The following is an 18,216-nucleotide window of genomic DNA, read 5'->3' as shown; positions in this document are numbered from 1 at the left end:
ATATCTTTGACCTAAAGAAATAAATGTTTCCATTTAATATGATTCATACTAAAAATAAATTTAAAAAAAAAAGGACAAAAATAAAAAAAAACATATTCTTTGATCTCGGTGATATGAGAAAAGGGCAAATTTGGATTTTTAAATTTACTTTATGTCAATTTTGACCACAAAGTGGTTAGAGAGGCTTAGTTGTATATTTTTTTGAATTTTATGGATTGAAATATACCTTTTCAAAAAGGAGGAATGCATTGTGCACATAACTTATATTACATTGGGTTTTCTGCATTTCGTCCTAAAATATACCAATAAAATCATAAACTAAGATTCTATCTACCAAATTATTTTTATATATAATCTTTTATAATAAAATCACTATTTTTGTAATTTTATTGTCAAAGCAGTTAGGGTTTTTATTATTGAGAGGGAAAAATATAAACCTACCCTACCTTTGATAAGATTGATTAGATTTCATTATCAAGGATAATGAAATCAAATCTGACGTGGTTCAATAGGTAAGAATAATCCTATTATAACTGGAGGAGGTCAAAAGGATTAAATCATATCCTCGACAAATCTGACAACAAATCTCCTATGATTTCGCACAAGCGGAAGATAAGATAAACCATCGATATCGGCGGAACGATTTTGATTCCAATCGACAGCCATAAATAGGCTACCAAGCCATTAAAGAAGGGACGACGTAAAAACTATTATTAATCCCTGTCTTCTTTTTAGACCTCCGTGACTAATTTGATCGTCAGATAGCTCTTTGCAGGCACCATACCGGTGCCGTCAAGGTTCATTGATCTTCTCCTCTCTTCCTTGCAGGAAAACGGTATCGTATCGGACTGCGCGAATTTTAGCCTCAACAGTTGACGCCGTTTGTGGGATCGACGATTCCTTTGAATCAATTAATTACTCGTTGGGTATATACGTTTGCAGTCCGGTATGGTTATCGAAGAAACACTGTCGCAGGGATCTGGTCAAAGGGTAGAGTCGGGTGAAAACCTGGACGTCCCAAACGACCAGGCACGGCTTGCAGTGTTGGAACTGCAGGTTCAAACTCTGAGTCAGGGTATAAACCAGTTGATCCAGCAAAATGCAACGCTCTTGCAACACCTTGTTCCACCGGTTCAACAAAACTTTCCAGGACAAGATCTCTCAAGTCCAAACGGAGGTAATGGGAATCTTGAAGAGAAGGATAATCATCCCCCCCAAAATGAGACTGAAGTGGAACAAAGCCAGGTGGGAACCCGACATAGAGAGGTGATTCACCCATCTCTCCCACGGAGTTCCTGACCTCCTGAAAGCATAGCCTTCTGTCTTAAGGAAAAGACAAAGAAAGTTACCCATCTCGACTTGCAGATTAAGGATCTCAAGGGGAAAATGGAAGATGTAATGCAGGCTATGAAAAAGAAAGGTCTTGCCGCCGTAGATGACCGGGTACAAAGGACCAACCTGCCTTTCAGCCCCGCCGTTATGAAATGTCCACTACCAAGCAAGTTCAGGATGCCCTCGTTTGAAAGCTTCGATGGGACCAAAGATTCCCTCGATCACCTGGAAACTTTTCAAGCTCTTATGCATTTACACGCTATGTCAGATGAAATCATGTGTCGAGCTTTTTCCATTACACTTAAGGGATCAGCGAGAGTTTAGTTCAACAAGTTGAAGCCAGGAACCATCAACACCTTCGAAGAATTGAGTAAGCAGTTTATGAGCCATTTCATTGCAGGTCAGAGGCATAGGAGGCCGGCTACCTACTTGTTTACTGTAGAGCAACAAAAGGAAGAGTCGATTCGGGAATACATCACCCGATTCAACGCAGAGATGTTGTAGGTAGAAGAGGTGGACGACAAGGTAGCTTTGACCGCTTTCATAGGAGGACTCCAAACCTCTAGATTCTTGTTTTCCTTATCAAAAGAACCTCCCACTAGTATGATAGAGTTGCTGGTCAGAGCGCAAAAACACATCAACGCTGAAGACACCATGAGTGCACGGAAGGAAGGAGAGGACAAGAAGAGGCCAGCCCCTCTCGCCAGGGATGAAAATAATACCAAATATAAAAAATCGTTCTTTAGCCAGAGTGATAGCACATATCATGAGAATGACTCAGATGAGTATACCGACTAGAAATTGTCTCACGGCTGGAATTAGCCTTATCAAGTCATTCACAATAAAGACTGGGGGCATATTGGTTAATCATTTTAAATGGAGGGTAACTCTATCATGTGTTATTTTGTTTTTAATAAGCCTTGAGGCAATGATGATCTTTAATAAAATTCCTTTTAGTTTATACGTGCAGTATCCCCGTACTATAAGGGATAGTAAATGAGTGTCCTGTATTACAAGGACCCGGGCTGAGTGAATCCCGTAATCCGTATCCCCGTACTATAAGGGAATAGTAAGTGAGTGTCCTGTATTACAAGGACCCGGGCTGAATGAATTCCGTCATCCATATCCCTGGACTATAGGGGATAAATATCCTGCATTATCAGGACCCGGGCTGAATGAATCCCGTCATCCATATCCCCGTAATATAAGGGATAATAAATGAATGTCCTGTACTACAAGGACCCGGGTTGGATGAATCCCGTAATTAATATCCCCTCACAATAAGGGATAGTAAATAAAAATCATTTATTAAAGAGGTGAGCTGAGTAAAATTCGTAAAGTTCAATTCCTTTACTAAATGGACGAGTTGGGTAAAACTCGTAAAGTTCAATTCCCTTATTAAGGAGTGAAATTCATACAATTTATTCCCTTATCAAAGGAAAAGTATTGTTCCCTCGGGTAAAAAAAAAAAAAAAAAATTCCTGAGTTACTATTCACGTGAATAGTGCCCACAGGAATAGTACCCGCGGGTACTGTTCACAGGGGTTGAAAAAAAATCCTGAGTTACTATTTATGTGAATAGTGCCCGCGGGTACTGTTCATAGGGGTTGAAAAAAAAATAAAAAATATTATTATTATTTATTACATTCCCAAAACTAGACGTGCAAGCTTGGGAATGGGGGGCAACTGATAGGGAAAAATATAAACCTACCATACCTTCGATAAGAGTGATTAGATTTCATTATCAAGGATAATGAAATCAAATCTGACGTGGTTCAACAGGTAAGAATAATCATATTATAACTGGAGGAGGTCAAAAGGATTAAATCATATCCCCGACAAATCTGGCAACAAATCTCATATGATTTCGCACAAACGGAAGATAAGATCAACCATCGACATCGGCAGAACGATTTTGATTCCAATCGATAGTCATAAATAGGCCACCAAGCTATTAAAGAAGGGACGACGTAAAAACTATTATTAATCCATGCCTTCTTTTTAGACTTCCGTGACTAATTTGATCGTCGGAGAGCTCTTGGCAGGCACCACACCGATTCCGTCAAGGTTCATCGATCTTCTCCTCTTTTCCTTGCAGGAAAACTGTATCGTATCGGATTGCGCGAATTTCAGCCTCAACAATTATCAACATGTAAACTTAAAGATTCAAAGACATTGCAAAATAATTCTTAAAAATTACAAGAGAAAAAAAAAAAAATCCAAACTAAACTCAAAGTATAGACGAAAAGAAAAAATTTCTATCGATCACCATTAGCTTGGAAGGAATTTAATGGGTCATGAATTTTTGATAGTTTTTCAATGCTTCCACGGCTATCAATATCAATTATTTTGTGGAACTATGTTATTTTTTTATTTGTGAAATCTTTTATTTTTATTTATAAAGACCAATATCAAACCCTGATGAGAGAGGAAAAAGATATTTAATACAAAGTAGGTAGAGTTGAGAGAGGTTGGAAGCAAGTGAAAAAGGGGGGTTAACAAAAAAAAATATGGGAGACAAAAAATCTTAATTGGCGAGAGAGAGGGGCAAAAAGATCTTACCATAATTATGAGGGTAGTTATGGTATTTGAGAGAAAATAATTATTTATTTATAAAGTTAGGAATAAGTGTGTGATTTATCCATTCCTTATTTGTTTTTTGTTCTTTGTATATATATATATATATATATATTTTACAGTCATAGCTCAGTGCATCCCATGTGCTTTTTATTGGTATCATTAAATTTGCAACTCAAATGGAATGGGTAGGTTCAAAGGCTTGCCCTAGCTTAGTCCAGTCCAGGTATAAAATCTCGAATCGTGTGTCCAATCCACAATGTGAACTGATTATGATGATTCGTAAGTTTGGATAATTAATTTTACAATATGGATTAGGTTTGGATTGAAAATTCTCAATTGAATTTAATTAGATTTAGTCTTAAAATGAGGTGCCACCAATCGAGTGAATGCGAATTTTTACTCTACCTCTTTTTTTTTTTTTTCAAATATTATATATATATTTCAGAATTCAGAATTACAGTCAAGCCTTTTTCCCCAACTAATTCTTTGCATACTAATCATTTGAAGAATTTTTTTTCTTTTTCTTTTTTTTTTTTTTTTTTTTTACAAATTTTCAAAAGCTTACACTTAGTTTTAGAAATTATTTTATGCATCATATAACCAATTCCGATGTAACCTAACAGGCTTGGGATGAAAAGTTTTTATATCTTGGACGTTTGATTCCCAATTTTATTCGTGTTGGAGGGACGGGCCAGAGCGAACTGGTCCGTTTTGTTTGAGAGTTTGCACCCTAATAATTAGGATTGAAGCAAATCGCGTTGAGTTTGAATTTGTTAAGACGGCTTGCTCTTTTGTGAATTCAATTTTAACTCAATTGATTATGATGAACTTGAAAAATTGAGCTCGGACTTAATTCCTTATATATATATAAAACATGGATATCATGTTCATGTTCAAACTCCCATCAACAAATTTAGCCCAACAATATTTTAGATCTACTCATTTAATAAATAAATTTAAAAATAAAAATCGAACTAAACACGTTTACTTAATAAACAGTCGATCCGAACATCTCATTTCCAACCCTAATAATAATGATAATAGAGGTGAGGTTTGGATTCTTCTAGCATCTGTTCCTTTGGATTCATAAATTAATTTCTCTCTACATTTGATGCTCTTTATATATATTATTTATTAACATTACATATTCCATAGGCTTATATATAACCTATTAACCATTACATATCTCAATTTTCAAAACTCCCTACAATTTTGTTCCCCATCTTGTCCTGGCAAACGACCACTCTGTTCTTCATTTTCAGAACACATCTAAAACCCTCCGTAAATTTCAGCAATTTCTCACTCAGACAGTCACACCCTTTTGTCTCCATTGTATGTTGGAGAAAACAATTGGTGACTTCGCAAGCCAAACGCTCCTAGGAGGTAACTATTTTTATAAACAAAACAGAGCATAGCAATAGAATGTATCGCCCTCTTTTTTTGCCCTAAACACTAATCAACTTTGATTGATTGCTTATTCCCTGTTTGTTTTTCAAAGTAAATATATTCATTTCTGTTGTACCTTAATTGTGCCCTCCAAAAAAAAAAGGTGAATTTTTTTTTGAAGTTAATGGCAGGATGGTCAGTTTTAAAAGATGGGTTTGCCTTAAACAATCTTGAATTTGACCTTGATTCTTCATTTGAAGGTGGTGGTGTTGATGGTTGTAGTGATAGACTGAGAAGGTTGTTTGACCAAGTGCTTTTGGTTTTTTTGAGAGAGGTGTCTGTAAAGAAATGTGTTCGGCCCATTCCGGCATTGCTTGGTGATGGGCGATCTGTGGATTTGTTTAAACTTTTCTGGGCAGTGAAAAAAAGAGGTGGGTTTGATTTGGTGACAAAGAATGGTTTGTGGTCTCCTGTGGCAACAGAGTGCAGGTTGGATGTTGGGGTTGTAGTGTCAATAAAATTGGTTTATTTGACATATTTGGATGGTTTGGATCAATGGGTAAAGAGAGTCTTTAAAGATAAGAGTTTGAAAAATGGAGAGAGTGAAGTTGTTGGGAAGTTGGACTTGTTATCGTTGGAGTTAGAGAGGGATTTCAGAGGTATATTGTCGAATGGATCTCCACTGAAGCACAAAGATGGTAAAGTTGTTGAATTTGAATCTAGCAAAAATGCCGACTACATTGATTCGGATAATTATAATAGGGAAATGCATTTGTCAGATGCCGGAAACATTAATAAAGTGCATGACAATGCACAGAGAATTCCTAATGATGATGACAAAAGATTTTGTGTCGATAATGATAATGGTGTGGTGGTCTCAGATACAGGTAGTGATAAGAAAGTATCTAATTCTCAAAAGAGGAAACGAGAATCCTTTTCTTTGTCGGAAATGCTGAATTGGGTGATGCAGGTTGCTAAGCATTCCTATGATCCTGCATTCGGTAGAACACCCGAGTGTTCTAAGTGGCACGAGGATGCAAGAGAGGATTTTCGGGCCCAGGTTTTGTTGGCAAGGGAGGCACTCTATATAAAAAGGCAAGTTAATCCTCGCATTGAAGAATCCCTCTTGCAGGTACAAGTTTGTTATCATCTTAATTTCATTCTCTTTAACCTTTCAAATTTATAAGATATAAATCTCTAGATTATTATGCTAGTTGGTGTTACATCTTGATCAAGGTGTTGGTTTTTGCAGCATGATCACATTAAAAATACCAAGTTCACATGCATAGGATAGTTATCATATCTTAAGGGTGGCATCTTTAAGTATTTATTTGTGTGGTTCTCGCTTCCTGGAATTACTAACCAGAATGAAGTTTCAATTCTCATTCTTCCTTTTTTATATTATACCTTTAATCAAATAAACATCGATCATATGATGTCATGTTTCCTTACTTCTTATGCAGCAATGTGTTAAATCAGTCTCTTTTATAAGAATTAAACAACAATGACAACAACAATAATGATGGCAACCAGAGTTTATCTAACCTGTAGTTATCTTTATTAGGAACTAGCTTCCTGAAAACCAGAGTTTGCTTCATCATACTCTGCAACTTGAGCATTTACTTTACACATGCAATGTGCTAGTGAGATACAATTAACTATTTGTAACCTTAGATTCTTTCGCTTGAAAAGGATCAAGTGATACATGGAGTTGAGAGAATAGAGACTTAGGTATTGACATCATTGCTGGCTCAATTCAATTTGAGGCATCGGTTCCTTGAATTCTAAATATTCATGTATCTTTTCGCTTCTTCTTAGCAATCAAAATAAATTGTACAAAAAGTTATCTCATACATATATAAATGCAAATGAACAAATACGAATGCTCATAAAAAAATTCAATATTACTTCCCATATATTGAACTATAATAGCATGTAGATTACTACTTTTGATAAGAACAAACTACTTAACTTGAAAATGAATTAGAAGAGCATAAGAAGAAAATTGAAGCTCAATTAGGTGAATTACACTCACACCTGTTGAGGTTATGCCCTAATTACACACGGTGGTCGGAATGGCCTACATCACACTGACTACCCCTGTCAGCGTTAAACAACAAATGGACATTACTTTTGTATGAATTGTCATTTTTGCCCTTGGTTGATTTAACATTATTTTAAAGAAAAACTGTTACAACTTGAAAAGACCAAATTATCCCCTTGAAAAACCCAATATTTCTCTCTACCTTCTCTTTCCCGTCACCACCTCCTCCAATCTGCCACCACCACCGTTGCAGCCGACCACCTCCTTCCTATCTCTCTACCTCTCTCTTCAACACCCCCTCCCCCCTCCCCTCCCCTCTCTCCAAAAAAACCCTACAAAATCCCCAAACCAGTCCAAGCCTTATCATCATCATCCGATGACACCAAGGGACAATGAGAATGCTCTTAGCTGCGATTTTGATATAACTATAAACATACTCACGAATAAATGAAGATGTAGAAACTATAGGCATACTCAATGAACTCAACAATGCATTAATCCATCTATTTGGGGTTGGTTACATGAAATCTGTTTTACCATTCTGCTCTATCTAAGACTATAACTTCAATTAGATCAGAGATAATGATATGTTTATTCACTCTTCAACCCATCTAATTTTGGTCTTCCCATTCCTTAACGTTACCCATAATGTGGGCATCATTCTTCCTTACTTGTGCATTTATTAGTTTTTGCCACCCATTATCATACCCTTTTTAGTACCTTCATTAACCATTTGCTATAAATTTTGTCATAGGCCTTCCCCACCTTGTCTACCATTGGTGTACTTATACTAATGCATTTATTTTTAAATCAATTTGATGTATTGCAGCTCTAGAAATAGCAACTTAAGAAAAAAAAATCTTGTAAGTTGGTTTTGCCTAGGAGGGACCTACTTGTGACTCTGCATAATTAATTTGAGTAAAGATGAATCATACTTCATGCTTTTCTGAAGTTAGTAAGCTGGTGATTCCGTTTATTTTATGTTTTAACGAGTTCTAGGAGTCAAAAAATATTTTTTATAATTTGTAAATTTGCTGGTTTTGTGCCGTACTAGTGGTCTATACTCTATATGTCATATTCTAAGTCAGGAGTCTTCATTTGTGGACCTAAATCAGTTATATATCTCAAAATCCTGTAATATGGAGACAAAGTCATGTTAGATCAGGGACGGAGGTTTGGGGGGGGGGGGTGGTGGGGTGCGCATGATGTACATGGGTAGTAAGCTATTGGTTAAAAAAATTCTGAGGGGGCACTTTCAGTGACACTTTGTATAAAAAAATTTAAAAAAAAAAAAAATTCAGGGGGGCACGTGCCACCCCTGGTCCTATACTCCCTCCATCCATGTGTTAGAGACCAAGGATTACTTAGAGGTCTATATATGTATAATTATGTGATACTTCTGATTCTATAAAAACAAGTTTTAAAGAAAAATTTCAGCAATTGTGCCTTTTGGCGATTGCTTTTTGCAACTCAAACCCTTATTAGTGTGATGGCTAGGGAAATCTAGGAGTGATTCCTAGCTGCTTCTTTTACCTGTCTCAAATTTGTACTTCATTTTCATGCCTTTAAGTTTAAAAGCCCATGGCCAGATATTATTGCACCCTTTAAGCCCTTGTAGAAAAGACTAACGCATCCCTCTTTCAGTAATTTAACCACAACACTTGAAAAGAACCTAAATCAGCAAAGGTACCATACACGATTACTCTCCACAGCCCCTATAAGAGTCCTGGAAGTCTAGGCTTCCTTGCCTAGTTAAAACCTAAACTGTCCTCTTTCTTACATCTGTTCTAAATCCTAAAACCTTCCCCACCTACTTTTACCCCAAAAGAAGGACTACTAATAATAAGATCTGAATGACCTTCAGTAAAGTTGTCTTGCATCACATTTTATTTTATTTTTTCCCCAACCTTACTGCTCATCTGTTAAAACTTCATTTGAGCCACACCAGTTGTCAAAAAATTTATTGATTGCCCAACATTTTTTTTATGATGGACCATGCTTATGGTTGTTTATACCTGTTGTTTTAATTAATACATCTTTATCGAGCAATGCATCAACTGCAACTTCACCCTTCATATACAACAACCCAAAATACTTGATCCCAAGATCGTTCTACTCTGTTGGACTAGCTTTTGTACCTGTCCCCTAATGTGTGAAACATGTTCCCTAATTCTCACTGCACGCGAGTTCTGAAAACTGACAGGTCGCTTTGAAGGAATGCCTTATTCCAAAATCCTGACATTTATCACTACACCATTTCTATTATAGAACACAAGCTGGGAACTCATAGATTGATGTTCATATGGTCTGAGTTGTCTGACGCTTGACTTTTGTACTTGTCCCCTAATTTGGACCGTGGTGGGTCCCACATCTCTTGTGAGCCAACCGACTATCGGTTGTCGTCACTTGTATCACGGTTCCTTTATTTGACATTTTTTTCTCTTATGGAAGACCCAAAAAGGTAGCAGATTAATTAATTATAGCCATTCTCGCTTCTACTCTGATTTTGCTAAATTAATATCCAAACATCCTTTCTAAGTCTTCCTTATCTGAAAAACTTCTGCTATTAAAAGCATTGGTAGGTACAGGGCCATTAGCCCAGCTGGTATCACCTCCCCCTCAAAGGGGAGGTGATCGGTCAAGCGACTCAAGCCCCATTGTGGGCATTTGTGGGTGTGTCTCGGTATTAACCTTTTTTTTTTCTTAAAAAAAAAAAAAAAAGGAGAAGAAGAAGAAAAGAAAAGAAAAGAAAAGTCATCAGTCTGTAATTTAAACCCTTACTGACTCTGTAGTTTGCCACCTTTCTGAATAGGTGGTTGTCAAGGCCATCCTCTTAGATCATTTATTATGTCTGGTAGAATCACGATGCAAAAGGAAATACATTTATGATGTATATGGATGAATTTACCTTTTTGGTCAGATTGAGAATATAGGATTCTTTTGTTTTTGTTTAATGGGAAAATATGGGAGCTTTGACCTGTAACTAATTAACCTTAACATGGGACTTCTGCATTGAGTTCTGTAGCTGCAAATATATGGCCGAAAATGATGATATTGACAAGCTAAAGTAATTATTTTGATGGAAGGCCAAATATTGATGAGGGGAATCAAGGTAGCATAAAAGTCCAATCATCTTTAGTTAAATCAGATATTGCATGTGATGGGTTTTTGATGAAGTGATCAATGTTCTATCCAAGACTAAAGTTCCGTGATGTAGGCTAATGGAGCTGTATCTTTGCTGGAAGAGCTGCATTAGATCCACTGAGATGAATAGAAAATTACTACCCCCACCTGGTTTAATCAGGTTTCACTTTTGGCTGGTAACATGGGGCTTAGGCTAGCTTAATATTTGGTATATAGTGGATGATCTCAAACCTGCACCATTCTAAGCTCATTTGTTACCGAATCTGAGTTAAGCTCATATCGTATAATTTTTATTTCTATGCATTCTATATGGTGAACATAGATAACCGATTGCCTGTCCCCCTACGGACTGGTTATTGAGCAATATGATAATCATTCACAATAAAAAAAAAAACAGGCAATCTGCAAACCCATCACAACAAAGGTTTTGAATTTGTTTAATAACATACAAATGATATAACAAAACAGTTCTAAAGTGCAACTTTGTAATACACATTCGTTTCATGGTATTTTTCTTCATTGCTTGCATATTGGTATTATTCATGTTTCCCCCTTTATTTTAAACTTCTGGTCTGTTTTATTTGGATGATTGGATCTAATTGTTAAGTGCATTATTAAAGAAAATTACAGAAGCGATAAAGATAATGCCATTGATATAATCAATTCATTTAGCAACACACTAATATTACTATAAATAGTGTATTGTTTGTTATGCACATCTTCACCTGGTGGTTAATGAGATATGTGTATTCATTATTAGAAATTATTTTTTCTTTAATTATTAGAATTATGGGGTTAATCATGAGAGAAAAGGGATTACAGTTGGTGATACAGTCATAAATGTTATGAATGCACCTTATTAGACATTGATTTTCTTCTACAGAAAGGGGGAAAAAAGAAGAAAAATAAATAAAATCAAAATTACAAATTTTATGTAGGATTCAACCCATTTAGTTGGGGAAAAAGGCTTTATTGAGTATATATGATTCTATGTTAGAGTGATGTATAAGTTGAAGAAAATATACTTAAACCATAATAAATAAGTAAAACGAGAAAGTACATAATTATATGGTGTATTCAAAAGTAGGCATGCTTGCTTGTGCTTGTTGTCTTTGAACAACACCTGATGCATTCTTATTACTTGTATTTTTACAAGGTACCTCTTTTGATCATCCACGCTACAATCAGCCAATGTAAGTCGGAAATTTGATATGCACACAGCCACACACAAATAAATATATGTTTTGTGTGTATGCATAGTGAGAGGGTTTTTTTAATATTTTTTTCCATGGAAATTAGAGGGGTTTTTTATATTGAGATGAGAGAGAGAGAGAGAGAGGAATACATATTTAAAATGAAAATTACTCAAGACAAATTTAAGGTCAGCCATGTTTTATGGTATTCATGTTGGCCGTCTCTCAACTCCCCAGCAAGTAAACTGCAAATCTGGAAGTTGAAAGACAACGATATATTTTTATATTTTGTTGATTTCTTGAGATTTAGGTCTTGATTGGTAATAATAAAGTTGTAGGACCTTATAATATACCTATAGATGTGTGGAGAATTTAAGGTAAGATAGGAATTGAATGATTAACAAGTTCTTTTAACAAAATTCTAAAAGAAAAAAGAATGCTAAATAAATGTAGGAAAAATACTATAGTAACAATTTATAAAAATAAAGGAGATGTAAAAACTGTTGACATTATAGAGGAATTAAATTAATTATTATTTTTTCTTTTGGAAGGTAAAGCAAATATGTATATAATAAGGGAAAAGAATGTACAATGAAATGGGTCTATAGAGAACAAGGCCCTAAAACAAAACAACCCAAAACCCAATACGGGTCAAAACCAACAAGAGCCCCAAAGAAACCCAAACAACAAGTCCAATTAAATAATTGATTCACACAATGAAACATTGGGAGAGGATAATTGATCTAAGATTAATGAAAGAAATCTTAATATTTGATAATCAATTCAGATTTATGTCTGGTAGATCCACTATGGAAGCCATATATTTAATAGGACAAGTAATAGGAGATTGTAGGAGTAAACAAAAAGACTTGCACATTCTTTTTATAGACTTAAAAAGGGCATATGAAAGAGCACCTAGGGACACAATTTGGCCTTGCAAAGAAAAGAAGTCCTATGCATTCAGGATATGTACAGTGAAACTTTGACTAGAGTTCATACTACATGTGGAGAAACTAGTGAATTCTTTGCTACGGTAGGATTACACCAAGGATCAGTGCTAAGTCCATACCTCTTAATGATAGTGTTGGATGAAATTCAAAAGTATATCCAAGAAGACATTCCTCGGTGTATGTTATTTGCCGATGACAAAGTCCTACTAGATACTTCTAAAGAAACATTAGCAACAAAATTAGAAACATAGAGAAAGACTTTGGAAGCAAAAGGCCTAAAATTAGTAAAACTAAAACAGAATATATCAAATGTAACACATTACATTACATTTCAACACCAGAGAGATACTCGAAGTAACAATTTTCTTTCCTTAGGCTCATTTTTACAACAATATGGGGAGATAAATGCTGACTTTTTAAGTAGAACTAGAGCAGGGTAGACTAAATGGAGACAAGCTAGTTGCATCTTGTGTGGCAGACTATAACGACCCACTCCACCATATGGTATAATATTGTCTGCTTTGGGTCTGAGCTCGCACACAAGGTCGCCACAATCACCCCCCAGGGGCCTAACGTCCTCGTTGTCCACACTTCCAATTTCGGCTGGTTTAGACTCTGATGCCATTTGTAACGACCCACTCCACCATATAGGGTTGCAAATTAACCGAGCCGAGCTTTGGCTTGTTCGGGCTCGGCTCGTCAACTTCAGAGAGGTGCTCGGGCTCGGGTGAGCTTGGCCAAGCTGGGCTTGGCTCGGGCTTGGGTGAGGCAAAAATTTGACAAGCTCGGGCTCGATTACATACACAGCAACTACCGATTCAAGAAATCACCGTGATTTCTTCCATGAAATCCGATGATCTCCGACAAGAAACAAGTTCAACCGATCTCCATCTCCAACTAGAAAGAAAAAGAAAAAATACAGAACATGTATTCAAGATGAAATCAAAGCTTACAATGTTTTATCAACTCTCTAGCATAATCAACTTGATCTACACATATATTGCACTGCTGAACCTCAATATCTATTTGGGAGAGAGTCTTATTGCATGAGGATGGTTGCCGACGAGATCATGTGACGCAATTGAAGTCTGAAAAGAAGTCTTGCAGCTGTAGACATATATGTCTAGGTTTATTCTTATCTTTTAAGAGAACCAACGGCTGAGATGAATTGAAGTTTAGTGGCTGAGATTAAATCTGATTTGGATGATGGACTAATGAATTATATAATTATTGGGCCTTATTAATGAATTGATGGGAGTTGGGCCAAAATGGTATTTATATGTGCTAAACCTTTTTAATGTAGAATGATAAATAAAAATGGACCTTTAAAAGTTAACGAGCTTGTTCATGAGCCTAATGAGCCGAGCTTAGTGTTGCTCAAGCTCGGCTCGTTTGCTAAACGAGCCTAGAAATTGAGCTCGAGTTCGGTTCGTTTACTAAATGAACGAGTCCGAACCGAGCTTTTAACGAGCCGAGTCCGAGCTGTTCATGAGTAGCTCGGTTTATTTGCAGCCCTTCCACCATATGGTATGATATTGTCCATTTTGGGCTCGAGTCTGCATGATTTTGTTCTTGGGTTTTACCTAAAAGGCCTCATACCATTTGGAGGTAGCACCAACAACATGTATAACACTTCACCTTTCCACACCTAGGTGATGTGGGATTGTGCACCTGTAACCTGCCAATGTCTCGCACACGCCCACAAGGTCGCCACACAAATGAATGTCCAATTAATTAAAAGAAAATTTCTATTGGACGGTAATTAGGCGAGCTATATTGTATGGTGTAGAGTGTTGGGCATTGAAAAAGAAACAAGTACAATGCATTCATGTAACATAAATGAGGAAGCTACATTGGATGATGGGAGTGACTAGAAGAGATAAGATTAATAATGATTGTGTGAGGGGAAAATTAGGTATAATACCTTTTAATGATAAAATCCGAAGTCTTAGGTGGTATGGCCGTGTACAATATTCACCTGAAGATGCTCTGGTTAGAAGAGGTAGAGTTGTTTGTGTAGAAGGAGAACGACAAAGAGGCTGACCAAAACTTACATGGGAAGAAGTAATTAAAAATAATTTTAAGAACTTAAATCTTAGAGGAAAATAGTGTATACTAGGAAAGAATGAAAAAAGAGAATTCATGTGCCTGACCCCATTCATATGAATAAAGGCAAGGATGATGATGATGAAAGATGAACTACCAATTTGTTGGCAATTTTATAATATATTATGGTATTAACTTGCAGAAGAAGATGGAGATGCATCCTTCCACGTACGAGGGCAATGATGTTCTCAATCACCAATCTGTAGAGGGATTAAGATGCAGCAAAAGGCTTCCTTCGATGACAAAAGCTCACTTTTGTCCTTGTTGCAACTCAATCTCAGCCACTCAAAGTAAACCTGTAAGTCCTCTCAAGTCAAAAGTGGAGAGTCGGCCAAAGGGGCAAGCTGTTGCGGTTGCTGAGATATTGTCTGAAAATAGAATAGATGGTATGTCCGTGGATGAGCCCCCAGAGAAGCATGTTTCTGTAGGCCCTCTCTTTCAAGCTGAAGTCCCTAAGTGGACAGGTGTGGTTTCAGAGAGTCATTCGAAGTGGCTAGGCACAACGATTTGGCCTTTGGAAGATGTAAAACACAATTCTTTTAATGAAATGGATCCCATTGGGAAGGGAAGACAAGATTCCTGTGGCTGTCGTCTTCCAGGTTCTGTTGACTGTGTTAGATTTCACATTGCTGAGAAGAGGATGAAATTGAAGCTTGAATTGGGTTTGGCGTTCTATCATTGGAGGTTTAATCATATGGGTGAGGAAGTTTCACTTTCATGGACAATTGAAGAAGAAGAGAGATTCAAGAGAGTGGTAAGATCAAACAGTCAATTCCTCAACAAATGTTTGTGGGACAATGCATCCAAGTTCTTTCCTACCAAAACAAGGGAAAAGTTGGTGAGCTACTATTTCAATATATTTCTTGTACAACGCCGAAGCTATCAGAACAGAGTGACTCCAAAAGACATTGACAGCGATGATGATGAATCGGAGTTTGGATGTATAGGTGGCAGTTTTGGTTATGATGCAGTGAGAATTCCAGGCTCCAAATTAGTAATATGCACCCTGAATAAGCAGTGCACTGATTTGGAGTAATGCATTAAAAGTTAGTGGCTCAATCCAGGGGCGTTCAAATGAAAGCGGCTTTTACCCAACTTTGCTTGTACTATTTACTAGAGAATGATTCTGCTTCTTTGCCTTCACAGACAATCACTGCACTTCAACAATTTTGATGGACTGAGAATAGAAGTTTAGACTTGAGAGAGAACTATAGAGAGAAGTTGCACCAATCTGGTGGTGGAAGAGGTTGACCTGGTTGGGTTCTTGATGCTCCTGGATGGTCGAAGCGGAAAGGGCTTAAATTTTGAGGTGGTACTGGTAAAGTGCCTTTAGTTTTTGTGATATAGATCAGAAAATTGTAGCGCTGATCTCGTTGTATTGTGAATATTTGTTGTGTGATGCATACAACATTGTCCAATATGTTTTTGAGTATCAGATACATGTACTTTATAGACAAAAATAGATACAAATTTTCTTTTTGCCATCTAAATGAGGCACTTGTCCATTTAGTTTGTCAATGTCCAAGGATGTTGCTTTTGTATCAGGAATTATAGTTTATGGGACTCCCTCCATTTTTTACCCTCTTTTTTTTCAAATTTGGAACTAGTGCATTATCGTGTAGTTCGTCTTATGCATTTATTTTTATTTTTCTTCTACCAGTCTCGAAACCTTAACCTAGGATAAACGTAGACCAGTATATATATATATATATATATATATAATTTTACAAAGGTGGCAAACCTAATATATGACTACATAAAGGCACAAGTATTGGAAATGTTTTTAGGTATTGATTTGTCAAAAATACTTAGTTATATGGCTATTTAAACAGTCCAAAAATTTGAAGTAATTGGTTGGTAACATGATATAACTCCATCAGTTATAACTTAGTATAGCAATTTTGAAGTGTGGATCCTCAACAGAAATTACTCATGAGAAGAAGGAGAAGAGAACTACATAAGAGATCAAACATACATGGTTACTACAATCTGCAGGAGCTACTAGGGCTATAGAAGAAGGAATGGACTCTAAAGCTAGGAGTCCTGGAGTTGCCTTAGAACCTAATGCTTCGCCAAGTGAGATTGCAAGCCTCGAAAACTGTTCAAATGGTCGAAATACAAATAGACTGCAAACTCAAACAGGCTTGTAAGGGCTGATAAAGAATTGAATGTCTGTAGTCTTTGAAGTACATCAAATCCTCACCAGGCCCTTTTGTGACAAAAGCCTCCCACACTCTTTTTTTTTTTCTTTTTTCCTTTGAACATGTTATTAATGGGCTAAAAAGACCAGTTTAAGGATCTTACTTCTTTAGACAGTATTTAATTAAACAAACCAATATATGACAATTTGTCATGGTAGAATTTAGTGTAAATAAAGGCCTTGTGTAGACTCTAGAAGCAAGCAAATTCCTAAAAATTAAAAATAAAAAGTTTACAATTTAGGTTAGAAAATTTGGTTTTATTTCATAGACACATGAGATCTTTCTCTCTTTTAGGTAAGTACTGACACACATTTCACAAATTGTCCACTCCGATTTCAAACTCCTCACCTCCCCCTTGACTCTCGAGGGAGAAAATGTTATACCATTAAATTAGTGGTCCATTCGTAGATAGGCAAAGGTGCTCTTTGGTAAAATTAAAAAATTTAAGAGCGGTAGTTTTTAAGTTGTAATTATAAAATTAATTTTTTTTAATATCTTTTTGAATTTCAGTGTAAGTGATGTTTCTGTCACTTAAAATTTTACTCCAAATTTTTTTTATAGTAATAATTAAATTACATTATTAAATACACTTAATTAAATAAACACATGATATTTCAATATTATTTGTTAGGGTTGGCCACTGCAGTGTCCATATATGGTCCATACACGGACTCTACAAACTGTGAAGAAACTGCCTCAAAATTATGGGCTGAAATTCAATAAACAAATCCAAACTCAATCTAAATCCACCACAAGGGTCCAGGAGAAACCAGGCCGAAATACATTTTGGCCCAAGCTATTTGGATATGGGCTGCTTCACTTATCCTGGCCACATTTGCATGATACGAGTCGCCATATCGGTAGATACGTGATTTTTTTTCAAGTGTCCCACATTGGCCGGTTCGGTCAATTTACACGAATTTTGTCCGAATCTGTTACACCGCGACTGTGAACCATGGGGCAAACTACAACTTTTTTTAAAATTGAGGGAGCAAGTTGCAAAAAGTTGTACTCGTATAATACAAGGGTTATTTATTATTATTATTTTTTTCAATTAACCCCTAAAACAACACCAGAAGTATGATGCGTGTGGAACTTTTAATTGATTGAAACACAAAACATATTTGATTGTAAGATGAATTTATGGCTTGTGTTGTCTTGAATTTGTGAAGGGATTTAGTCATAGAGATTAGAATTACTCATTGATAAATGGAGGTTAAAGTATAGTAGCTTCTTTTACTTTAGTATTCTCCTTGAATTAAAGTAGAAAAAAATAATAA

The 18,216-nt window shown here is 36.2% G+C and overlaps 1 protein-coding gene across 2 annotated transcripts; it reads left to right on the top strand.

Moving 5' to 3' along the window:
- Positions 1–4,986: 4,986 nt before the first annotated feature.
- Positions 4,987–16,331, top strand: LOC132284489 (AT-rich interactive domain-containing protein 2). Of its 2 annotated transcripts, XM_059786601.1 has the most exons (3): positions 4,987–5,295; positions 5,559–6,430; positions 14,878–16,331. In XM_059786601.1, the coding sequence occupies exons 1-3, from the start codon at positions 5,247–5,249 to the stop codon at positions 15,769–15,771; spliced, it is 1,815 nt and encodes a 604-aa protein (XP_059642584.1). In that variant the 5' UTR covers positions 4,987–5,246; the 3' UTR covers positions 15,772–16,331. The 2 variants fall into 2 exon arrangements, with proteins under 2 accessions (XP_059642584.1, XP_059642583.1); XM_059786600.1 differs by having other exon boundaries at positions 4,988–6,430.
- Positions 16,332–18,216: the final 1,885 nt, after the last annotated feature.

The sequence above is a fragment of the Cornus florida genome, unplaced genomic scaffold (genome assembly GCF_030987335.1).
Source record: "Cornus florida cultivar Cherokee Brave unplaced genomic scaffold, ASM3098733v1 CherokeeBrave_3.0.0_Hap2_Chr11, whole genome shotgun sequence".
Lineage (NCBI taxonomy): Eukaryota > Viridiplantae > Streptophyta > Magnoliopsida > Cornales > Cornaceae > Cornus > Cornus florida.
Note: the sequence above shows the minus strand (reverse complement) of the source record. Positions and strands in the feature narration are given on the sequence as shown.